This window comes from Ammospiza nelsoni, chromosome 1 (assembly GCF_027579445.1).
Source record: "Ammospiza nelsoni isolate bAmmNel1 chromosome 1, bAmmNel1.pri, whole genome shotgun sequence".
In the NCBI taxonomy this organism is placed as follows: Eukaryota; Metazoa; Chordata; class Aves; order Passeriformes; family Passerellidae; genus Ammospiza; species Ammospiza nelsoni.
The window spans coordinates 91,667,125-91,694,087 of NC_080633.1; the positions used below are offsets into that span (position 1 = coordinate 91,667,125).

Below are 26,963 nucleotides of genomic sequence, written 5' to 3' on the forward strand. Positions count from 1 at the left end.
ATGCTCCTGTACAGGACTAGCCTGTGCTTCTGCTAACAGTCCTGATATCCCACTCTTCTTAAGACCAGACAGACCTATTCTGAAAATACTTACGAATAAAAACTCAAGATAAGCAAGAGGCTATTTAAAATGCTATAGGTGCAATGCTGGGAATTTGGCAATCATACTTCAAATATCTGTTTGCTTTTGTTTTTATGACTGCATGTTAACTCCATGAAGTTTTAATGCACACTGGAATGCTGTGAATGACAAGTGGCAAAAATTGCTTTGAAACAATTCCTTGCCGTGACACTTTAAGGAGGATATTGCATTAACACACTTCTGAGAGACTTAAAATTAAGTGTTCCAAATGAGCTTTAAATATAGCACAAGAAGTTTCAGTTTTAATGGACAAAGCCTGTTCCCACTAAATGTACCCTTGTAGTGCCAAGAGGGCTTTGAAATAAAATAAAGTGGCAAGTTTGAGGCTATTAGTGTCAGAATCAGACAAGCCAAGCAATTGTAAATTAAGCTGATCTCAGTATTAAAGAAATCTCTTTGCATGAACTCTTATGTTCCCCTTCACTCTGGAAACCAAAGATATTCCCTTGAGAAGGTACCTGGCTTCTAAGGCATTTGCTGAAGCATGAGAAATACGATAGATGACTGCTTGAATAATTTCCAGATAACAAAGTATCTTTATTTAAAATCAGATCTTCATTAATGCTCAAAGTACAGAAAAAGAAAATTACATTGAAAGAAACTTATAAAACCTTCTTGTAAAATAACAGTACTCCTCAGCAAAATCTTAGGTTAATAACTCCAGATTGGTCAAGCCTGTAACACTAGACTGAATCATAACAAGAACTGTTTTTGTAGGATTTTCTTCTTTGGTAAAACCCAGAAGGTATCACTTTTCATTATGAGGTAAGCAAAGTTTGCTAACAAAGGTTTTCATTAAAACTGAAAAGGAGGACACAGAAAATGAACAGTAAACAGGAAATTAAAAAAAAAGCTTTCACCTTTGAAAGTCTGTGACAAATCAGGACAAGTCAATGAAATTATAGTCCCCATCTCTGAATGGTCTCTTTGTCCAAGTGGCTGCAATGAATAACCTGATCATAACCCTCATATAGTGTCATGTCTGGCATCCCTTCTGGGTGCTTTGGATGCCTTAGGGCCTGGCAAATGCCAGTGGAGGTCTGAACAACTGAATCAAACTTCTGGTCCAGCCCAGTGAGATACTGGTGTTTGAGGCCCTGGTGATGGTACCCACCAAATCTCCGCTGCCTACAGCGGAGTTTAAAGAGCTGCCCGTGCCAGCCCTGACACACAGACACACAATACAGGACTCTGTCTCAAACTTACCTCCTCTCAAAGGCAGAAAAAGAAGCCATGAGCTCCCAAGATCATGGAGAAATGTAAAATCTTTAGTTATATACTGAGAGCACTCAGGTAATTTGAGCTCCGAGATCTTCTTGCCCTTACCTGCAGTACTTGAGTCTTCAGAAAGATAAATATAGTGTCAGAGGCTTCTGATGAATTTTATTTTAATTCCTGATGATTTGCATTTCAACTGCTTAACAAAAATGATATTTACTAAGCAGAAAATTATTTCTACTTGTAATTATTGTAACTTTTATTTCAAAACTGCTACAAAATCAAATTATAAAAATGTATCTTTAAGGATATGCTAGTGTTACTATTCAAAAAACCCCAGCCAATATCATGTAAATGGTTTTATTCTCAAAAATTAGTCAGCAATATAAAATATTTTAACATTCTTTCTGTTTAAATATTGGTGACAGATAATGCATTTACTCAAATAAAGTGCTGTTTTTACAAATAGGTATTTTGTTTTTATTTTTACTGCTGTTCTAACCTCATAATATTGAATAGATAAAATATATTTTGGTTATTGAAGAATGCAGCATTACTTCTCCTTTTTCTTTCTTCCCATGAAATCATTACATTTTCAATCTAGACTACTTTATCTGTATCCAATCAAAAGAGGCATATTCAGCTTATGTATTTCCCCATGTAGCAGGGGTCACAATTTGTGGTGTCCTTGCCTTCTTCCATGCTCTTGCTCCTCTTGACTTGTGCCCATGTAGGTCTCCTGTGGGTTCTTCATCTGTGGGAAAGAGTTTAATGAAACATCCATCTTCTTGCACGTTCACCCATTCTTCCTGCTCTTCTGACTTTGCTCTTCTTAAATTCAGACCACTGATGCCTTGAACAATTCAACACTTAGGCTGAACTATATGGGCAATCTCTTTAGTATTTTCTCTGCCTTTCTGTGGGTTTTGTATTTTAAGCACGTTACTGCAGAAAATCCTATGTCAGTGTAGTCAGGACTAACTTTTCAAATTTTCATTTTTATGGATTTACTTAGTCAGATGCCAAGCTTCACCATAAAAAATAAAAACCACTTTTGTTCCAGTAGCTACCTCTTAGAAGAAACAGCTTCTTGTGGTTTTAAAGAGCAGCCAGGAGCTGTAAGAGGGGAAAAAAAAGAAGTCTGAAAAACTGTAATCAGCAAGACTCACAACTGTAAACAAGAGAGTAACTCCACTACTACTGGAAACAGGCCCACGTTTGCCAATGTACGCTTTATACCAGTATCTAACAGTTTGATCCTGTAATTCATTTTGCTCATCTTAAGCCATCTCCTTCAAGGAGAAGGTATAAAAAGTCAAACTCATGTGAAAAAGTCACCTACTGCCACAAAGTTTGGAGTATCCCTCTTTTCTCAATGCGCACCTTTCCAGTAAGTGATTATCTGAATCCTGTATGATTTTTATATGCAAGTCTGTATTGATTTTGCTCCTATTTTTACTTCTCTCTCTTCAATCTCTCCCTCTGCTGGATAATTTCCACTGGATATTTTTGAGTCTGAATCCAAAAATGAAAAGCAAATACACAAACAATTCTGTATCTGCAGATACATATGTATCTATAGATACATATAACATACTATAGTATGTGAAAAGAAACTGGAGGATGAGAATTTCCACTAACTACAGACTGCATGGCATCATATTCTTTCTTCATCATAGGTATAACTACTCTTCATTTAAACTTTTGTCTGGAGAATATTCAGTTTATTCTCCTGCCTTTGCTCATTGCCTCTACCAGATGTTTGGATTTTCTCTTTTCTTCCCACCTATCAGAAGTGTTGTTTAGATGGGGGAGAGCAGCTGGATGCCTGTACTAAATGACAAGGCTGATCTTTCTCTTTCAGAAATCCCAATAAACTTGGCATTAAAAGGCAAACTAAGTTAACTGGTAGTTAGCTTTACCTCCAACCAATCTTAATGGGATTTTTCATAATGAGTCTAAGAAATATCCTAGCAGAAAAAGATTGTGTCCTTCTGAGTATAAACCGTGGATGCTCTCTCACATTTTTCATGTAATTTTTGTAAAAATGGCAAATTCTGTTGCAAGCCATAAATGGGAAAGGGAACTTTCATGAAGTGTTTCCATTTTTTATCAGAGGATTTAACATGTAACACTTCCTTACACATTTATTATAACTACAATAACTAACACATAGGATTTTATGTCTACTCTTCTGGAGGAAATTATTTCAGTTGCTTTTCTCCCCCCCCACCCCGCCTTTTTTTTTTACATATGAATTCACATGACCTTTTTTCAGCTTTTCATTTCCGATTTGGCAAGTTTGTGTTGAAATGCAACTCTGTCTTCTTTGGTGTCATTTGTTTCAATTAACCTGCTCACCACTGTCAGATCTGTTCAACCTCCTGACTGCACTCAGTTAATGGCAGCATGAATCTTAACACAGCTCCCAAAAATAAACTAAACAATTAGTCCTGGCAACTAGGCATACAGAAAGTCCAGTTTTCTTTTTTTACCAGAATCCTGTAAGGTCACCTCAGACCACAAAAAGAAACTCCTCCTGGGATAATATTATTTGTTAAATCCCATTCTCTCAGAAAGCTGGACTTCATGCTGCCACTTGCTGTTTCACTGAAGTTGGAATCCAGACAAAGGACTTTGTTCCTCAGAGCCTCATGCCTCCATGGGCTGGTTATCTGCTCTAAATGGCAAAGCAGAACAGTAATTCCGTGTTTGCTGGACACATTCACTAGGCTATAAAGAAGCAGTATGTTCCTAGTAGTTTCTCTTATCATGGCCAGGGTGCATTGTCAATTTTCCAAGACGCAATAGTAGTCAAACCAGCAAAGTGTCAAAACCCGCTAAAACCTTCACTCTTGGAATGAATAATTTTATCAGTATTTTCTAAAAGTGACCAACTAATTTCCACTGAAAAAAGAGATGGAGGCAACATTCCCCAAGCAAGTACTGTTTGCCTCTTCAGAATTCATGGTGCTTCCAAACCTAATGGCTTGGGAGTCCAGTAACCTCTGAATCATTTACACTCCTCTGCCTTATCCAGGTCAGGCAAGGACTGGAGCAAGGAATTCACACAGCCCAACCTAGTGTCCCTGGCATGGGGTGGAAGGATTCCATTTCAGAAACTTTTATGTGGGAGTCCAAGACAGCTTAACCTGAAGTACTAGCAAAAAAGAATATGAAACAAATACACAAAGCAAGTAATATCGAATTTCTAAGCCAGATGTCCTAGAGAAGCAGGACTAAGCAGCTGAACTGCTGCATACAGAACACAGGTTGTTGCTCAAATTGTCACATAACTGAGATGTGGTAACAGTGATGCAAATCTTTTTAATGGTTCAACAGGAAATGTAGGGAAACAGAGACCAGTGAGCTGGAAAGTAATAGCAACCAGATCAGTAAAACCTGGAACAATCTGAAATTTTGTTGGAAACAATCAAGAAGGGATTTTTGAAGTCTTGCCTCACCAACTTACTAGAATTCCTTGAAGGGGCCAACAGTCTTGTAGATTAAAGAGGTCCATTTGATGCTTGGATTTTGACAAGACACTTCACAAGGTTCAAGGTTAGCCCTTAAGGAACCCACAGGGTAAAAATAAAATTTCTTGTGTAGATAAATAAACTCTTAGTGAGGCAGAGGACAGAAGTTTGCAGTAAATAATGATTTTTTTCCATAGTAGAGAGATTCACCACTAGTATTTCATAGGCATCTGCATAAGGATATTCAGGATATGAACAGTATATTCAAGATATGATTTTGAAAGGGCACAGAGAGTGAAGGGGAAAACTTTCCAAAGTTATGCATGTAAGTAAAAAGAAAGGTAAACAGAAGACTGGCAAAAAGACTTCATATGACATCTGTGCCTAAACAATAAGATAGTGACAAAATTTGTTGAAGATAAAGTAATACAAAGATAAGTAATATGAAGTAAGGCAAACAGAAAAGATGATGTATGTGTGTTTATATAAAACTATAGGTTGTGAGCTCAAACTCAGTAGGATCAGCTGCATTGTAAGACGTAATTTGAATTAATACCAATTCAGTCTTCAATGATAGCCAACACATCAAAGTACCAGAAATAACTAGGAAAGAGCAAGAGAATGGAAAGCAGAGAACACAACTGAAAAACAAACATCTATCTATCATGTAAATCCATAATATGCCTACATATTTAATACTGTATGCCAGGCTGCTATCTCCCACATCTGAAAAGATAACAGCAGAAAAGGAAAAGAGGTTAGAAAATCTATGTTACAGGGAATGACAAAGCAGCCTATAAGCCTTTCCCTCGAAAAAACCATGAATGAAGAAGGATGTCATAGTGATCTGTAAAATCATCAGTGGCATGGAGGCAGTGAAGAGGAAACAACTGCTCACTGTATCTTCTGATCCAGTATGATGAAGCAAAAGAAATCAGGACATGGCAAGTTCACAGCAAATGAAAGTAAGTAGCTCTTCAAATCAGTGTCAGATGAGACTGGATGAAAAAGTTGAACACAATTGCATGGACCTTGGATCTGACTTGGTACAGCTGCTCTTATGTTCTAAAATACTACACATTCCTGGAAATTACTTCAAGTTCCAGAGACTGCATAAGGATTCCACTGCTACTTTTTACATTAAAAAGCAGCTTACCTGGTGCTGAAACTTCTTTTAGCTATATGTTGTCTTCCTCTTCTCTGTTAGTGCTTCTGTTTCTGTTTCATAGCCAAATCTGTATCATGGAGCTCTCATACACAAAAACCCAAAAGTCAGATCTCTTATGGCAGCCTTCTTGCAGCCTCTTGTCAAAAGCTCAACTGGAGCAACTGTTGTCTCCATTCTTACAAAAGGAAGTTCTCCTCAGCTCTCAGCCACCTTTCTTGTCCTTTGATGCCTTCAAGACACTTAAGGTCAGCAAGTTGCTTGGAGATACATTAGACCTCTATGCTTATTTGCTTCTTGAGTAATTCCAGTTCTTTGCGTCAGGTAATCAAATCCCAAACAGCTTCTGCGCACCTAGTAATACCTACAGAAGAGGTCTTCATCTCTGGGATGTTACCAAGAGACATCCAGAAGTTCCCACACATGCTGACTATGCTGAGAATGGAAAGTTGCACAATGCACACAGAGATACCTGATTGTGGCTTTCAGCCAAGCAGACTACACAGAACACTGGAAGCGGCCCACATTCACTAACTACCCAAGCAATTCCCAGTTTGCCCCAAGACATTAGTAGGTCAACAGCCAGCACCTGCTTTCACATATCTAGTGAAATGCAGCTGACTGAGATTGGAACAACTGGGACTAGCTCATTATTAATGTTTCCTAAAGTATACAATACCTGAATTATTTAGCATAGCCCCTAAACAAATGAAATTATTTTGTGAGTAGATGAAAGCAGCAAAATAAACAATTGAAGAAGCACTTTCAACATGGTTGAACTTCTCAAGGCTATTCAATGGCTTTCGTTGTTTCTACTAAAACATGGATACAGAAGTGCATGTGGGAATAGGTTACACCCTATGCTTTAATCTGGAGTAATAGATGAGTATCTGCCTTTGTTTCAGGTGGCTGGCAGGACAGAGATTTGCAGTTTTTATATCTGGGAGTGAAGGAAATGTATTCAATTATTACAGGTCAGCAACACCTTCCTGTATGTTTTGGTTACAGACAGTACATTTTAAAAGGCAGTTTCTCTAGCTTGGCTAGCATAACACTGGTGCTTGGAATACATGTATTCCAAAGAAACCAACTATAGATAATCATAAAAAAATATCACCTATGCAAAATAACTAAATACATACATACATAAATATATAATTAACATAGCTGCCTAAATCATTATGTTAAACTGTAAATCTTGAATATATTCATTCTACCTGATCATACTAAAGTGTCTCCTATAAAGAGTATGCTAAAGTTAATTATGTATCATACAGGAACACCTCCCACTGATCCTACATATATACATACAGATACTATCGATGGCATACTGTATATTCTGGTTTGCTATACTTACATCCATTTCTGTGTTTAGTAATGCACAACAAAAATCTTATCCTTATTTCAGATAGTAATGAAGAGTGCATAAACATCTTATAGATACCTCTACTTTTTATACTGAAATCTTCTCTACAGTCTCAGCAAGAGACACACATCATTAGCCAGGAAAGCAGTTTGTCACATTCTGTCTTCCAGCCAGTACTAAATAAAATATCCACACATTTGTACATTGGGAAGATTTCTTTCAATAAATGAGTGATTAGACATTGGAATGGGCTGCCCAGGGAGATGATGGAGTCACCATCCCTGCAGGTGTTTAAGGAAAGACTGGACTTGGCATTCAGTCCCATGATCTGGTTGGCATGGTGGTGTTTGGTCACAGGTTGGACTGTGTGATCTCAGAGGTGTTTTCCAACCTAACTGATACTGTCATTCTGTGATTCAACCTGCAATACATTTTTTCATTAATTTCAGGTGCTACTTACATTGGGAATGACCTGGTGGTCGTGTGTTACTAACACTACTCTCAAAGGAAGAGTGGAAGTTGTGTATAGTTTCTTGTAAAATCTGTCTCTCTCGACCCTGTAAAAGAACAATAAAATAAAAGAAGGTATTCTTAAATTTCTGTTTAAAAGATGAATTTACTAAGAGTACACAACAAATGTATAAATTACAACAAGCGTGTAAATATGTGTGTCTATGTTCCATATACTATCAGAAATAATAACAAATCCTTACCTTACAGACATATATAGAGAAACTGTAATCTTTTTCTGAAACTACCAGACAACAATAGAAACATTTCCATTATTTTCTTCCTATTCTTTATGGCATATCTTAGTATGAAACATCATCCACCTCCCCTAATTTTTAGCCTCATCACTACTGTTGATACTGACGTAGAGAAATTGTCTTTGTGTTTTGTTTGTCTGAACTTCCACTATCAGAGAGGGAATGGACCTCAAATCTAAGAAAGCTGCTGAGAAGCATCAGCAAGCCTAATCAAAGACATGTTCAAGTATAAAATCCCTCTGGCAAGAGCACTGTTTACTGTACACCATTCTTAGCAGATTAGTTTGTGTCCACATAAAATTCCAAGGCAATAAAAGTGTATGAAATGAGAGAAAAGCTATTCACATAATCATGGAGGAATCAAAACCTTTTATGTTGACCAAAGGACGCCCTTCGTCTTATACTGCATTCTCTAGCTGCACTACTGCAGCCAGACAATTCTTTTTAGCACTGCTGAAATCAATATTCAGAAACTGCAAAACTGCTCATGTTTACAAGTAGCTTGTTCACTGGACTAGGAAAGAGTTATTGAAAGAGAACAGGAAATACCACAAAGGAAGACATTTTACTAGTCAAATACACGAAACACTACGTTTGGAAAAATTATTTTACCTTTTCTAACTAACACCTGTAACTGAATTTCAAAAGGTAATTTTATAAAAAACTTTGAAATACTAAGTACAGTACTTTAAAATGTACCTTTCCTGCATTCAGTTCAGAAATAGCTGCCAAAATTTGCTGCCTTGATCCATCTGTTTTAATACCCAACTCTTTCAAATCACCATCAGTAAGTGTGAGGAAAGCTTCCATATCCACCTGCATATTAAAAAAAAAAAAAGAAATTAAAGAAAAAAGGTAAGACAAATTTACCTATATGAAGATTCATTACTACACGTTAAAAGTGGTATGTTGGGTTTTTTTAATTGCATAGATTTAATGTAAATATTGTGCAAAAAGAATTTTTAATAAATTACCAGCACCAAATGGTACACACGTTACCACTTTATTGTAAGGCTTCTAATCTGCTGTTAATCATTCAACTAACCATGATAGTACACCTAAAATATTAATGGATTTTTAGGTTTTTTTGCCCATCAAGTTCTGTTAATACAGAATATATAGTCTCCATAGAAATTCCTCTGCCTACAGTGGCAGCTACTTGAATAAACCTAAGGTTTCTCTCTTTTCTTCATCCTTTCCCCCTAAGTATTTCTGGAACTTCAGAATATTGTGTTTACTTTTCCAGTGTCTCCTGAGAAAAACCTAGGTAACAGTTTTTATTATTACAACATATCCATAGGGTTGTGATAAGAACAAAAATCTGAAACTTTTCACATTGATACAACCTTCCCACACTAAGTATATTAATTTCTACACAATGCTCCATTGCCTATCATGTAGAGGAACAATAATATCCCAATCTGTTGTGATGAAGCTAAATCATCTGGGCCTGTGCTGAATTTTGAACTCTGTAGCAATGTCAGCTTATGGCATGTCCCTTCACTACCCTTTTCTTTGATCAAATAAACACACAGTATTTGCTCACATCTAATCCTGCCTTAAACATTGGAATGAATTAATTTTACTTATTTTCAGCAACATTTCCTGTCATTGCATCCTTCAGCAAGTCAATGTCACAGCTCTACTCTATCATGATGCCTACGCTCCCCACTTTAATTCACTATTGCTTATGCACAGTGGATAAAGAAGATAAAGCAGCCATCTCAGTGACTCACAACCCGCTGCTCTCCTTCTGAAAATGAGGTTTCAGCTATGATTCCAGGGATGATACGGTATGTCCTATGAACTGTTTAGCCACGTTGGATACAGACATATATACAAAAAGCAGAGTGCAACAACAGAGAGAAAAAAAACCTCTATGTATAGAAAAGCTGTAGGTTAAGTGAAAAAAAGCTCTGCTATTTGCATTATTCTGGAGAATGCCACAAATATCACTTAGTCCATGTTTCAAAGTTCTTTCTGCAACCAGGACTAGTTTTAGAACTTGATTCTGGATCACAAATCTGATGCAACGTCTTATACCCTACTTTCATTAAAACAGTAAAAGATCTTTTAGAAAAGACATACCTCCTGTTCCTCAAATATAGGCTGATATTTCTCAAGTGACAGTTTTTTAAGGATGCCAGTCAGCTCATCTGTAATAACAGGAAAACAAAAAAGTCAACTCCATAGATTAGAAAATATTGTAATGACCTCAGCATTACAAACTGAAAATACATATTAAAGCCTGTATTTCCCATAGTCATTTATGGCAAGAAAAAAACAACCCCATTTATTCTCCATCAGAAACTGAAACATTGGCTTACTCTGTTCTCACCTAATTACATATACTGTAATTCCATCTAGTCTTACCTTGCTAGGTCAAACACCGTTGTATTGCCCTTTCTACCTCATTAAAGGATCTTACAAAACCAAACCAGTAAGGGCAACTAAGGCACTTCAATGCCTAAAATGCAGGTGCTTGGCCCCAGATGGCTGATCCAGATTGTGCAGGTTAGACAGCAAAAATCCTCAAACAGGCAAGGAACTGAAAGTCATATTTCTACGTCATCATCCAGGAAAGCAAAGAGTAGAGCAAGCAATCAACCACACACCTGCTCATTCAAAACACTGATACAGCACAGGTCGTTCTGAACCCTCTTCTCCTATGTGCCCAACATCCAGGCACCTTGAACAATGACAGCTGAACTCCAGCTAAGATGAAAACTGGACAGAATTTAAGTTTTACAAGGCCACCTTCCAAGGCTAAGAGCTCTGAATACTGTCTTTCCTTTAAAAGCTTAAGAAAATTAAATGTTGTAGGACCCGACAGTGATTCTTCCTACACTTTTAAAGAAATGTAATTAGCTAAAGAGCATAAGTGCACTTTCAGAAAAACCTGACATTACCTTTCTTAATTACACACTACATAAAGTTTTCTTTTTATTACTTTGCTGTCACAAGTAACTAACTGTTTTTTCCCCTTGAGTACCTAATTGGTCAGTTAAGTACTTAAGTGCTTAGTACTTAAGTTAACCCTTAAGTACTAAGTAGTCAAGAGTCCAAATGAAGATCATGAATTATTACATTATAAAACAAGACTATATTTAATATTCTGCATATAAACTAACTTTCATTTTAAAGACACCACTAGTCCATTACCAAATATACTTTGCTTTCACTTATTTCACTTCTTTGTCTTTTGACTTTCCCTTTTCTTTCATCATCACTAGAAACATGAAAGAGAATCTCATATTGTAAGCTTCTCAAAAGACATCAAGTACCTTGAGATAAACACACCTCTGTGTACTATTTTGGAAGACTTCTTTACATCGGAGAGTCCACAGACAACTGAAGAGAAAAATTCTAGTTAAGTCTTATTTTCTGCTAGGATTTTGTTGGGTTTTTTTTAACTTTAAATTCAACTAACTTGGTATGCCTAACATGATTTGCAAAAGTTGACATGGTCTCAGACTAAAAGCTTTAGTACCCTGACATTAATCCATGGGAAAACGCAATCAGTTTTAAAAATGCATCATGGGAACTTCTCTATATTGTTTGATGAAAAATATCATCTTAGAGAAAGAATAGAGAATTCTCATTGGATGACCCTTAGGTATACTGTTAATAGCTTTTTCTTATAGGTTGTTAGTTACCCTACTCATTTTTCATCGTGCTGGTGTGATTAGAAATGCAGGCCATGATATGGGAAGAAACTTTCAGGGTGTCTGAGCTCAGTCTTATTGTCATAAACAATTATAACACCAAACACCTTTCACATACAGAGAACGCCTTCAGAGTAGGCCCTTCATGATTTCTCTTCCTCTAGCCCTCTTCCAGTTCCTGTACTATTACTTTAGGGCTGAACAAACCCTGAAACCTCTCAGTTTTACAACTCTTGTTTAACATGTTTGTCCTGTGCTTCACCACTCTATTTGCTCTACACTTACCTTGTCTGCTTACCTCCATGCCAGGAGCAAGCTAAGGTTCTTGGAGCTCTTACTGCTTTTGCCATGTTACTCCTATTTAGCACCTCCTTTCATACTGTTCTATACTAGAAGGTAAGATTACCTTTTTCCAAGTTTTCAGAGCCCTCTTTTACTCTCACATGGTTTCGTCTTTCATAATTCTCTACATCACTGGCTCTCAGAATAGGGCCAAGTTGTTGATGGTCCACCAAATGGTTGCCTAAAAAGAAACAAAGAACACCTCTGAATGCTGCTGCCTACTGTTCCTTCACAGTAACAGTCAATGTAAATCAATTTTCGTATTCAGTTAAGTTCACCTGAAAGAAAAGTTAACACTACAGACCTTCTGCACTTATTCTTCTCATTACTGCTTGGCATATTGCTGCTGCTGAATCAAACATCAGTAAGAGAAGCCCTTGAATTAAAGGAGCATTTAACTACAAAAGCTTACAAACACAATGAACCCAGAGCTACTTGGGTTTCTGACAAACAACCTCTGCTACAAGGGAATTCACAGTATCCTGGCATTAGTGCACAGTCACAAAAGTGAGCTTCACTGAGTGAGAGGAGAGCAGCTGATGGCTTGGGGAATTTGCTTCATTATCCAACAGTGAGCTCTCTTGCTTTTATGCATCTCTAAATCAGCAACACTTATGTTATCAAGATCTCATTATAAAATGGCACTAAACATGAAAGTATTTGCTCCAGCAGTCACTAGAGTATGTTACAGCTAAGCCATAAGAAGAGGACAGAAAGAAACTCAAGTATTACCTGTCTTCAGTGTCAAATGGAATTAGTGTTAATGGACAAAGCTGGCGTAAGTGAAAATAAACCAAAATCAATAGAGACAATTTCAGAAAAAACAAAAATAGTACAAAGTGCCTGCATTCCTTATTTAAAAGGTTCTGAGTCATGTTATTTTCTTCACTTTTTTTTTTAGATATTTACAAGAGAAAACAAAGTTATTAATACTCTGTTTCCAATGCAGTAAATGACTTTTAAAATGTTGTAATCTAGACCTAAAAGTCTAATTTAAAAGATACTAATCTTACAGGAAAAGTAGTAACATCATAATTCTTTCTTAGGACTCTAAGTTAAAAAGAGGTTGTAATAAGGTTATTTTCACAATTCAGAAAAATAAATGCACTACAGTTCTTCATGTAGCTATGACTTGCTATGAATGAAAAATATATCTCTGTAGTGATATGATTATCTTCATCTACTAATTAAAAAAAATCTAGTGTGAAGAAAGTGCATTTTGTACCCTCAGCAAAGGGTGGCAAACAGGACTTAAGCCATGAAGGGGGAAAATGTGGCCACCTATATGCTAGCTTTGAGGTGATACCAGTCTCTCTGTAAAATGGAAAGAATCCCAGGTTTTGGGAGAGAAAAAGGCAGTTACTGCAGGAGAATCAATCTCACTATACGAAACACCATAATATATTTTCTAGAAAGAAGGGAGACCTCACTCTCATGCAGATACACAGTAGTCCAGTACAGTTATACCTTAAACACACAGTATTCTCAATGAATTAATATGCAGTGAGCTACTCACCATCCTCTGTAATAGTACCACTGCTGGAGCCATTGCTCTTGGCGTGTCTGTGAGAAGAAGAGACAGAAGACTCTGCGTTTTGGACCTTTGGAGATGGGGAAGGTGATGGAGAAGGTGTGAGAGTTGGTGATGTGCTTTTAGATGTAGATGAAGTCCCAGATGGAGGTCTTTTTTTCATTTCCAGTTTCTGCTGCAGTTAATGATACACAATCATTTGAGTTAAAGAATAATCACATGAAAGTTTAGCTTTACATGATGCTTCAACATTACTTAAGTTGTGTATCATTTCTGAGAGCACGTAGTCACAACTAGAAGTTTCTGCTTGACCTTTCTTAGTATAGAAAGTTTCTGCTTTCTATATTAAAATAATAGAAGCAATAGTGATTTTATCCAAGATTGAAGTCTCTCTCCTCAAAACTATAAAGAAAATACATTTATTAATGCTGTAATTTTGTAATAAGAAAATTATTTCTTGTGAACAAATACTGTTCACAAGCACTACAATTTTTCTTTCTCTAGAAGGACTATCTTGGTTTAAGTATAGGTGGCACCTATGCACCACACAGTCTCTCACTCACGTCCCCACCTCCCTTGGAATGTGCAGAAGCAGAAGTAAAATTGGCATTAGAAATAAAAACAGCTTAATAACAGAAACAAAGTAAATTACTTTGACTTGAAAATAGGGATTTTCATTCATAGATTTAAGACTCAATTAAAGATTTTCAAAACATATGAGATGCTAATTTAAAGCAGTACTTCATGCTGAATTAACCAGAAACTTGTAGCAAGCACAAACTAAATTTTGGGCGCATTAAGCCCCTTGCTGCACTGGAATGGAAGTTTCCAGCCAACCCTCAAATTTATTATTACCTAACAGGAGTCAAGTGATTTATTAATAATTTAGCAAATATTTGATAAATTTGTTGCCATGGAAAACGGGAAAATACATGAGTTAAAATGGGTAGTAGAATATATATATTTGTACATATATCAACAGACTTTTCCAAAAACCATCACTGCACCTCATTTCCCAAATTCTTTGATCTACAAATACATTTTGATGTCTGCACTGTATAACCGAAAAAGAAGGTGATTTTTTACTGGATTCCTGAATTCAGAGTTTAAATACCTTTTGTCACCCAGGCTACTGCAACAAACTGATAAAAAAATTGATCTAGGTAACAATTCAAGAAATGAGAATGACTGTGGTTCCTGTCTTTACAATTTTGCTTCTGTGCTGTGGCATAAATGGAACATTTCTAGTTAATGAAAAAGATGCAGATTTAAAAGATAAAACTCATTTGAGTGGTAACATTCTTCGATTACTCTATCCTACGTCAGAATGTAATAAATACTTCCTTAGCCCTGCACTGAATTGACTAGATGTAATATGATACAAACTTGAGAGCTCCTTGAAAAGCATCATGAACTCATTTCAACTTTGTCCCAAATTTCCATCTAAATTGTTATTGGTCATTTGTGTTGCAGAATGGTCATCCCTCCCTAGCACATTGTCTGCATTTATTTAAATTACATCATCCTGTAAAATGTTATTCATTTTTTTCTTTTCTTTTCTTTAAAGCTTGCACCATCTCACCCCTCATGGGTAAGTTTTGCAAAATTGATCAGTATAATATCACTGCATTTTTAGATCAGCTATTTCCAAGTTTAGACAGCATGAACCTAATGAGACAACACAAGCCATTCCTCAATGGATATAGACATTAAATTTCCACCATTTACATTGCTGATTACAATAACACACTGCTAGCCTTTTCAGCCAGGGTGGATCCATATTTGATTGTGTTATCCCACCAGGAATCTCCAAAAATCACCTCAGTTGTGTCATACATTAATATCTATAGTGAGATCCACACTATGACATGTTTTGTTACTGGTGGATAGAAGGAAACTTGTCCAGACATCTAAACCAAGAGCATTGAAAAAGCTGTTGGCTTTCCAAAACAATGGCATAAATGTTGTTTAAAAATCTTTTCAACAGTACAAAGTGTATCCCACTGTGAGTGGAAACACTTCTAGATAAACTTAGTGGAAACACTTAGTAGATAAACTTCTTAGTGGCAGCATTGTTGCAACAAAAGGTCACAGGATCTGCAGTCCAAAGCTCACAGGCACAGGTATTATCTCTTGGTGGGATGATTAATATAACTGGAGAAAAATGAGACTTTTGGGGGGCACACAAGGAGCTCTTCTGAAATTACTTACAAGTTAAAAACAAGCTGAGGGGACATGCTGAGAGTTTAATTAAAACATACTGGCCAGACCACCTCAGAAAGAAAAAGCATTTGGTAGCTGCTCTGCAGACAAGACTTTATTGAGAGAAGAGGATGATAAAGGGGTTTTGTCTACAGGAGAAAGAGATGGATCATTTATAACTCAGGGAGCAGTTACACAGGATAGAAAGGGAGGACAGATTACCATATGCCAAATAATTGATATAAATCCTCAGACTCTGGTGGTCCAGCTGAGTTAGAAATTTTAGCTCCCAATCTCATCTTTGAAAAGCAACCATTAGCCCCTCCAGAATCAGAACGGACATATCAGAGACAAGGTGACTGTTCACTATTCATGGAAACTGTTTCAGCATTAGTAGTTGCACCTTTTTCTGATTTTTGTCCTCCAGAAATTTCCATGTAATTTCTGAACAATTTTGCAATTTCATTTGTCATTTTTATGTACTGATTAAATAAAAATATTGTGTACTGTTGCAATATAAGACAATACAGAATAAGACTGCAAAAGTATTAATTTTATACTCTGGTAATTTTTGTTTCCTCAGGTAAAATTTGAAGAATCTCACTGAAAGATGCAAACAAAGCAAAACAAAATGAGTTGCTTGGAGATTACATAAGCAAAAGTTGGAGAAATTTTGCTCTTGCTCACGTATTCTAACATTTCCAGAATATCAGGCATTTAGAACATAAACTCCAAATTTTGTGTTTTCTTTCTCTTGCTCTCTGAAATGCAATGTTTCTCTATGTAAATAAACCCATCAATTTCTCAACAGTATGTCTCATCTTCTGTTATGATGCTGCTTTCCAGTTTGTGTCTCTGCAGATCTTGAAGATTTAAAATCTTAACCGTCAAAAGTGTACAAAGCAGTTAAGAACTTCAAAGTATGTGCACGAAAATGAGAGCAAAGCTATTCCTGGGAATTGACAGGTAAGTCAGCACAGACAGCATGGCCTCAGGAACAAAACCTTACTTAGGTGATGACCTACTGTTTAAAAACAACACCAGTGGAGCAGACTGGTTATATGTATATTGTTGTGGTCACCATATCCTGGTACAAATTATGTCACACTCTGCATTCAGGTTGAGTCTTTGAAGGGAAACTAGCTGGAGAAACCAACTATACCACTTCAGGGTAAAATCCAGGAATAACTAACATAAAACATTATTTCTGGTCCATAGAAAGAAATAATGAGAAACTATAATAGTGCAGTTCTACCCAAAAATCAAGCATTGCATTTACTTTTTCTTAAAACAAAGTGAAATTAATAATAAAGTAAAATCATGTTTTATTATTAGGTTTCATCTTCTGTTTATAAAAATAAGGTTTGTAGAGTTGAAAAGCTTCCACTAACATACCAAGTGTTCATTCTTTTTTGGCTGTGCAGTGTTGTGCACCAGCCACCCATGAATGAGATATGACTTATTTGGAGTGCAAAATTTTACATTTCCCATTACCTTTACAACATTTCCATTGCCAACAACCTGAGCACACTGCAAATCCGACACAGCAGATGAAGGAGTTGACTGGACTGGACTGTGCTGTTGGCTGGGTTTCTGTTCAGGTAAGCCTGCTGCTTTTCTTCTTTGGGCTGCAATCTGAGACAAAACATTATCTGCACTGCCACCTAGAACAAAAAATAAAATAAACCCAGTAAAGGAAACCATACTTTTGAAATGTAAAGGAAACCATACTTTTGTTGACTCTCAAACATTCACTTTCATTTAAAAACTGTCCGGATAAATCCCAAGACAATTGCAAGGTTCAGATTTCTACAGCAGAATAAAGAACAGAGATCAGTAGCAGAAGAGGGAAGCAGCCCTGTCTATACACACACAGAGCTGACTTTCATAACTTTGGACATAGTGTTCATAAGCCACTTCACCACATTGTCTTCAACAACTACAAGGTACAATGCATGCAGCTTTGGTTTTAATTGAAAACTAGCTTTTATTTCAAACAGAAAGTAAGAGCTGGCTCCTATGCCTGCTGCTATGACATGCATGGTGCAATGAGCCTGACCCACCATGGGTGAATCCAGTAAAATCTGCATGAGATGGGCTGACCACTGAGAGTTCTGTAGCAGATGTAAGGCTGTTCTTCCCTTATGTAAGTGTTTGAAGTCCAATCCCGAGTCCTCTAAATTTACAGAAGCTTTGCTTCTACAACGGTAGGAGCACTCAGAAAAAGTTTACTATCTTCTACCATCATCACAAACACTAACTTTTTAACTGAATCAGATACAAATTACTTTCTTATTAAAAATGGTACCTGATCTGTTATGCAGTTCTCCTCCATGCCTGTTAATTCCTGCAATGTTATTAGATCCACCAGAAGAATGGGGAGAATGGTTGAAGTTATTGGAATTTGAAGGAGATGCTGGCCTTCTTGCAAATGCTGGCAATTTGACTGGTCTAGTGCCTTTGCTAACCGAGGTCTGGAAAACAAAATGAAAAATAATTTGTTCTTTCTTGATTGAGAAAAATAAAGAGCAAACTTCAACTGCTATTTTCTTTATCCCAAGTTCTGAAACTTGCACTGAAGAACAAAGGGGATATCATAAAGAATCTTATTCTACATATACATGAATATATACCTATATAAATATATATATACTGAATACATTTATTTAATGAAATAAATTACAACACATTAAGCCATTAATTCTTCTTAATCTTTGACCAACGAAAATGAGCATATATGATGCACCTGAGATATGATATACACAGTATTATGAGCAGTAGGGAAGCAAAAAAGTTATCACATCTGAAATTTCTTTCCTGCAGAATCCCAGCTTTGTCTCTCTCATCTTACAAAACAGCTACCACCTTCCCATCCATCACATATTTGTTTCTTACAAACTAAGCTACAAGAAGTGATATAAACTTGCTCTCCACCAGTTGCATTTCTATATTCCCTGCAATCTAAACAGCCAGCTGCACCACTTTATTGAGTTTTATTAAGTGAGGCACTACTGATCCAGCTATACACTACCCAAATCCTCAGCCACTTTTCTTTTGCTTTTACACCACTGGCCACTGCCAGCCGCTTGACATATGAGCTTTTGCAGCTCAGGTTTTTAATATTTCTTACTCTGTTGCTCAAATCACTTCTTCCATCTCTGACTTACTGTTTCCCTCCTTCCTACACCTTCAACAAGATCCTTCATTCCTCACAGAAGGACTGATAGCTAACCCTTCCCTACCCCTCACTTTATACACATGTCAATTTTCCAGCTATGTTACTACAATCATCTTTTTTGGGATGATAAACACATACCTTCCTGTTATGTCACTTTCCTTATTCTGCCTTATTCCTCCTAAATCACCTCTACTGGTATTAAGCCAGTATCCACATAAAAAAATGAAAGAGAAAAAAAATTCCTCCTAAATGTCTTCACTGTCCCATGTCTAGAACTGACATTGAAACACAATTCTGGACTGGTCTTCTCTACATGTAGTTATTACAGTCTACAGTTAGGGGAGTTAGCACTTCTCCTTTAAATCCTCCAACTATGAAAGAGAAGGCTGTCAAAGTTGTTTAATTTCCTAGCTCAAGACAAACCACCTAGTTTACTCTTGGCTTGCCTTTTGACTGAAAGCATTGTAGAATCAGGCAAGCTCCTTCTATAAAAAAAAAACATAAATAATCAAGACTTTTTCCAATTTAAAGCTGTGTGCCTTCGAGTCCACTTGATCACTACTTGCTACAATTTTATCTATTGCTAATTTTCAGCATATTATGTCTGTATATTGGTCTTACTGATATTTCTTACTTCCTGCTCAGTTACTAAAAATTGAGCAATTTTCATTCTTTAGTTCTACTGTCCCTGGTCTTTTTTTCAAATCAGAGCAGTTTCTACCACACTGTTGGTGGTTCTGGTTAACAGCAAAAAAACCCCAAAAACCCTCAAAAAACCAAACCAAACAAAAAAACAAAACAAAATCAATAACCCCCCAAAACCAAACCAAATTTAAAAAAATGTTGTTTCACTTCATACAGAACTTTTGTTTCATTATGCTCCTTACATACAGATGTGCATTCTTCCTAAGCAGCACTGCTTAAATGGACAAGCCATTGCTGAAACAGTGGGTTAAAAGAAATTTCTAATCAGAAACAGAATGGCTCATCAGACAATGGGGCGAGGGCATAGCACAGTATTTTCATACACATTTAGTTTGCTTACTATATCAGAGTTTCCACTGCTGTTAAAATCGTGCTTGACTGCTCTCTGTGGCCAGGCAGTTCTCATCTGTTCAGCTTTGCCATCCTTGCTGAGTCGGGTTCGGTCAGAATTCCAAAGCTCAAAGCTTGAGGGTGGTAAGAAAGGTGGTATCACTGCTTTCAGCTTATCACTGGGCAGCCTGGTAAATGGAGCACTGCTCCTCAGCTGAGAAAGGGGAACAAAGAAAAGGGTGGGGAAAGAGTCACTTCTTAAGAAAGTTTACTGGGACCTGGAGATGTGGTTTCAAAATACTAAGTTAAGCAAAAAGATGAAAACACATTTAAAAAGAACAGAAATGAGACACAAAAGTACTATTTGAGGAGAAGCACAAGACATAATAACAAGAGAGAAAGCAATGAACACTGTGGTAACCCTCAATATTATGCTTATTTATTTGATGCAATGAATATAGCTCATTAAGCGGCAGAAAACTCTCTTCCATTACTGTCTCTTCCATTACTGGGCTAAATATTGCTCAAGTTGACTTTCACAAGAATAACAATGAATTTCCAAAGAAACAACAATGCAGACCTCTCTGTATTCCCAGACAGGATAACTGGAAACAGTGAGCAACTGTATGTTCCTGCTGTATGTGTACTGCAGAAAGAGACAAAAACACCTCAGCTGATTTTGCTCCCTGGAGTTCTGTCAGTCAGTCATACCAAAAGTTCTTACAAAAGAACTCAAATTTCTTTTGAAAGAACATAAAGATAATAACCATCCAAATTTAATGACATCACCAGGGAGAAAGCTGCAGGGGAATATAAAGCTATAGCATAACAAAAGAAGAAGCAGAATAACACAAATACACCTCCCAAACTAGATATTTCATGGTTGTCTCTACTAGTGATTTCACATCTCCATTGTACCATGTTCCATCCATGTTTTCCTCACTTCATAATAGTTGTCAGGAACTAAGCAGCTGTTCCATTTATTTTACTATTTCATTGCTGATCAAATAAAGGTATGGATAACTCTTGAAAGAAGTCAGTACAGCTTCCATATCACACTACTTTTAGTACTTGCTAGTCTAAGAACTACTGGTATATCAAAGCCTATCAGTTCATGACTAGTGACTACAAACAAGCTCTTTTTCTAGAAGTGACTTGGACAGGAGGCAAAAAACTGCAAAAATTATGGGAGCTACATGACCCTCTGAATTAGGCTGAAACACCAAAAACACTGCAACATACCATAGTTTTCAATAATTCATCGTCCTTTTCTCCTTTCGCAGTGTTTGCACCTGAAAAATACATAAATTATGTTTTGTTTTTTACATGTTTCTACTTCTGTTTCTAAGGCTAGCTCATTGCTTTTAAACAACCAACAGCTTTACCCTCAGTACGCACACAGTATGAGTGACACTCCCATGCACCTCAGCTAAAGTTAAGCCAAGTCTTACTTTGCATTCATACAGTGGGGAATTTTTATGGAAGATATTAACACTTTTCAGTGACTGGTCTTAATTTAATGGCGTTTACTAAAAAACAGTAACATGGTTCTATTAGTATTTTCTGCTTAAATGCTACAGCACTCAGCACGATCAACAACGAGTACAAACATCTCTCTTTCTACAGACTACAAATACATTACGTTTTTTCACTTATATTAAGCTAAAGCAGAACTAAACCAATAAATCAGAAATAATATCATCCCGACCACCCCACAAGAATTCATTTCCCACAATACAACTCTGCCTTTACCACTACATTTGTTATTTGTGTTCCAAGCTGGAGCAGCATCAAGGTTTCCAGAGATGTCTGTATCACTCTGTGAGGCTACTTTTATAGTGGAATTTAATGATGGTTCAGCCTCATCCGGAAAAGGCACAAACTGATTAGAAGGAAATCCATGGCGCAATGTCTGAGTCAACTTCAGCTTGCGGAATCGATTGGACATCCTGCTCCACCAGGACTAGATTGAAAAGAAGACACAACAATTTAATTCCAACTAAAAGGAAAAATAAAAGAGGAAAACAGATGTATAATTAAGCAATCATTAGAGAAGCGATAATTTTACCAAGGAGTTTTTTCAAAAAGGTAAAAAGCAATGCTAAAGTGGTTTGCAGTTACCAACAGAATCCTTCAGTCTAATTTGCATGCATAATAATTATCTCTTCCCTTATTTTTCACATGGAAAATATTTTAAAATGTGTTTCCACAGTACCTGGAAGGTCAAAGTAGATAGAAGTATTAGGGCAATTTGAATAGGGGATTTTTGCAGCTACATAGAAAATATTTAATTTTTCCATTAACTTCCAATTTCACCATAGATTTTTACTCTCTCTGGAATCAATGAGTGGAATCTCTATTTTATGCTTTTTATAGGTGTGCATATGAGGTTATGTAATCTGCATCAAAGCTTCTTGCCAAGATTTTCAAAACCAGTGGCAAACTGTAAGAGTTCTGATAATATTTCTGTCAAACTAAAGGTCCACATCCATACAGTGCTTCTATATAGATAATTTAACCAGACTGGGAAGACTATAAACTGAAAAAGAGCAAGGCAAGGAAACAGCAGCTGTGAAAACAACATAAACCTTAGGACTATGTACCTATAACCTCCATCCATACACATATCACATATGTGGAAACTGTTATGCAAAAAGACTTTGCTCAAAGTAAAATTTATTCAAATATTCACAGACCTGCACATTTTTACAGGCAGACAGTGCAAGTTGCTTCAAGTCTTCAGTAAGATATTTCTCTAGACTATACAAAACCTATGCCTTTTGCACAAAAAATTATGTAGCTTCTAGGTAAATCAGATTGTAAGTACCTTCTGATTATTTATTAAGTTTCTCCTTCTCTTTCTGGAACACTTTTTTAAAAAACTAATGTTAAAATAACAACACTTCATCAGGGTAGCTTTAAGTGATAGCAAATCCAGGTAACAACCCTTTCTCACAATACATATTCTTCTCTCTTCTTGGCATTTAATATTTTTCAACTACTCACTGATATATGTCTTTGCAACTTTTTTATACTTATCCTCTACCTATTAATCCTTGTAGCAGAAGACCAATAAAAACATTTTAGATCTGCACAGAGCATTAGTAATGTATAGAGTTCTCAGACCTCTGTATCTCTTTGGTGTCACAACTAATAAAGATTTCCATTACTTTCAGCAACAAAGATCTGATGAAAAAAGGCAAGAGAGACAAATAGCTCTGAGAAAGCAATAAAACCCACAGTTCAGCATTTATTCACCTTCCAAAGGAACTGGAAGTTCATCTAGCTTTACCATAGACTACAATGAGCTTACAAAAGAGAGTGCTTGCACTTCTTGGTTTTGGTCACTGAAGCTACCTTGCTTTCTGTAAGAAAGATCACTTCTAACTGCCCATCATCTGTTACTCCTACCCACAGTGCTTCTGCTCCCTGAACATACACTCACACCACAAACTACCCCAAAATGGAGTAAATACAGCCACTATGGTACCAGACAAAAATCACTGCTCTCTGGCAAGAAAGTAATGACACTGGAGAGGTTCACCTTGTCTTCTGGTGTTCACAGTATGATGGTCTGATCTCTGGAGTTTTTAGTTTGCTGTTGTAGGAGTTTGCAGCCTCTCCATATACCCCTACCACATCACACATGTACAGAAGCTGTAATAAAGGGCTTTAAATAGACTGAGGCATTCAAGTAACAAAAATTCATTTCTGGTTAAAAATAGTGTCTATAAAAAGGCTGAAATCTAGCAGCAGTGGGAGAAGGCAACAGTATCAAAGAACTAGAAAAATGGCGTTTCCATTTTAGAAATACCTCAGACATTTGTAAAAATGCTAGGAATAAAAGATTAAGGGGAAGAACTGGAAATCTCTGCCCTCAAATAATTTTAATCTAGAAGAGAAACTGAATGTAGTAATTCACACTGCTCTAAGACTGACATTGAGAGTGTAATTTGCTGAAGAAGAACAGGCAAGAAGAAAAAAAACAAAGGAAATAAAATTTTTGCATATGGAAAAGGGACAACTTTGGTTTTGAGGCTTTTGGGAAGAAAGGGTTAAAATCAAATAAGAGGAGGGAAGAGTTCCTGCTCAAAGTGACGTTTCAGCTGGGAATGTGAAAAATGTAGGTGTGGGAAACTCCATTCATTATGCCTGGTGTTGCTCATCCTCTGCCTGAGTGGAGAAGTAGAATTTCTGTGCAGAGGTAACACACTCTCACAGCCACACTCGAAGCCCTTACTTAGAGGATGAACTAAACCTATTGAACCCTGGGTCCCTGTGCATCTCTGGCACCCAGCCTTGTCCTTGAGGTAACAAAATAAATCTTCTCCTTGCATTTCAGCTGTGGCTTGGTGGTTGCCTTGGTTACCCACCCGTGTTGATTCACACAGAGGCCATGAAATGGTAAGAAACAAATCATTTAACAGTTCTTGTGCGATAGAGGTGAAGAATGAGATCATGAATATCTACTATGTTATCAGCAGGTAAAGGAATAGGGGCCAATACAGTGCACAAAATAAAAATAAACGAAACATCACAAAAAGTCTACTAGTTAATGACAAAAGTGCTCAAAGAAGAGGTGAAACTGAAAAGCATTTATTTTTTTAAACTTCATAAGCAGCCTAGCTGTAATCAGGTATTTTAGTATGATTTAGTACCATTAACAGGAGGAAGGCAGGAATATATGTGCATTTGCTTAACAGAGTAAGAGTATTTAAATGAGAACTAGACAAATTAGAACCAGACAATATTGATTAAAATTACCCCAGGGTTAATTATAGGCAACATGACCGCTGAATAAATATTATCTTCACTAAAAAGTATGGAAGAAGTTACAGAAATCAGGCAAAAGGCAAATATACAATCACTGAAAAGGGAAAATCTGAAGATTTACTGATCAAAATGCTTACCATGACAAGGCATAACTGAAAAAACTTCTTATGTCATCACAGCTCATAAGACACAGCCAGCATAGGTTTGTTGAAAATAAACTCTACCAAATGAATCTCTTTTTGACAGAATAACCAGTCAAGGGAGCAGAAGGGAAGAAAAGTTGGAATGCAGCTTGACTTTATTAAAGCTTTTATTGCTATTTCATGTAGCATTCATCAAACAATTAAGAAAAATATGGTTCAAGTAAAATTAATAAAGGGAAAAGACCACAGCCAAAAAATGAGACAAATTGCAAATTATTTGATCTCAAACTGGGAGAACATACTTTGTGCAATAGATTTGGGAATGTTCACTAACAACTGCAGCAATGAAACACAACGTATTTTTCTGTAGTATAAGGAAGACATCCATCTAGACAGTTTTGTAATCACCTTTAACACTCTAAATTTAAACACTGCCAAACTGACATTTTTCAGTGGAGGTTCAAGCTGGCATGCAAGAAGAAATCAAGTGTACTAATGTAGGAAAAAAAAGCAAGGAAATAAGCAGGTGTACTAAAGAAATAAAATCAATCACAACATAGCAGAAACTCAGTATAGATGCACAGTGTTACTGCTGAAAAAAAAAAGTGAATTTCACTGGCAAAAAGGAAACACATCTGTGACAGAGTTTTTGTATGCCACTAAGTGATACTGTGACCCTGGTCAGAATCTCACCACTCATTTTAGAATCCTCATCTTGACAGATAACATACATACTAGAAATAGTCAAAAGTTTAGGAATCAAAACATACAAACAAGGAAATTTGCATTAATCAATTTTGTTTAGACTAGAAAAAATATTAAATATTATAGTTCTTCAAGTATTTATACAGTTCTTACAAAAATGAAGGTGACCACTGAACAAGATTCAATCAATTTAATGGGCAACAAAAGGAAAAATTTCAGGGTGAAAAAAATTCTAACCCAAAAAAGCATCAAGCAGTGGAACTGGGCGCTAATGGAAAAACCATGGGATATGGGAATCTTCACTACAGTGAAAGAAGAGTGAACTGAATATCTATCAAAGATGTTCTTGGTGTATTTGTTCTGTCTCCTGATGCTAAGGCAAGTGAGCCTCATGAATTCCCTCTCACTCTCACATTTCCATGACCCTGCAGACCATACACTCAGTCACTTGCACTGATCTAAACAAAACAATGGTGTAGAGTTGCCGTAAGTTTCTTTTGTTCACAGCTCCAGCTCACCACAGGGCAGTTGTTCACACAGAAACACAGTTGCTACAAATCCCGGGAGAGGTCCCCTCACCACAGCCATACTGTCCCAAAGAGTCATGCCTATTATGACATTGCCCTCTAGCAGAAAATCTGCAAATATCATTTTTATCCTTTTGGAGTATTTGTAAGAAGAGTAAGATATGTAAGATATGTAAGATATGTAAGATACTCATGGTCAGACAGGCTGATTAGCAAAGCATTAAGAAGTGATGGAAGAATGGATTACATAGGCTTACAGGTTGTATTTTTAATAGAACTATACAGAATATAATTTCTGCTGAAAAGTTTGATAATGACTAGTAAGCACTGTAATACTCTGTAGCTTTGAGGCCAAATACTTAAATATTCCAGATTATTAAATTCATGTCAAAAATTGTGCCTGTATCCTTATCACTGGCAACTAGTTTTTTTTTCACCTCACAATCTTTTATGACCCTAATTCAAGTCTTTGTGTAGTAACACTGCAAGGGTTGCAATCCAATCCATTGCTGATCTGTATTCCATAGAGCCAAAAGCTATTCTGACAGTCTCCCATCTATGTAAAATAGCTCTGTCTAAATTGACAATGAAGTTGTATCATATTGAATGATAGCATAATCATATGAAAACAATCACATGTTCCTTTATAGTTAAAACTGCAAAACAGATTTGAGCTGAAGCAGAACTTTAAATGGTCTTTAAAATTCATGTCAAAAATAGCCTGGAAAT

General features: G+C 36.5%; 1 protein-coding gene across 2 annotated transcripts in view; it reads right to left on the reverse strand.

Annotated features, from left to right (window-relative positions):
- Positions 1-657: 657 nt before the first annotated feature.
- The window catches only part of ANKS6 (ankyrin repeat and sterile alpha motif domain containing 6), a 40,536-nt gene continuing 14,230 nt past the window's right edge, over positions 658-26,963 (reverse strand). The window contains exons 7-18 of one of the 2 annotated variants that reach the window (XM_059485507.1): positions 21,839-22,049; positions 21,329-21,378; positions 20,097-20,300; positions 18,182-18,347; positions 17,368-17,537; positions 13,657-13,846; positions 12,205-12,321; positions 10,222-10,289; positions 8,833-8,949; positions 7,827-7,923; positions 2,430-2,475; positions 658-2,113 (exon numbers count right to left, since the gene is read on the reverse strand). In XM_059485507.1, coding sequence (XP_059341490.1) covers positions 2,110-2,113; positions 2,430-2,475; positions 7,827-7,923; positions 8,833-8,949; positions 10,222-10,289; positions 12,205-12,321; positions 13,657-13,846; positions 17,368-17,537; positions 18,182-18,347; positions 20,097-20,300; positions 21,329-21,378; positions 21,839-22,049 — 1,440 coding nt within the window. In that variant the 3' untranslated portion in view covers positions 658-2,109. Of the gene's footprint in view, positions 2,476-7,826; positions 7,924-8,832; positions 8,950-10,221; positions 10,290-12,204; positions 12,322-13,656; positions 13,847-17,367; positions 17,538-18,181; positions 18,348-20,096; positions 20,301-21,328; positions 21,379-21,838; positions 22,050-26,963 lie in introns of both variants that reach the window. The other variant, XM_059485514.1, reaches the window with a different exon arrangement.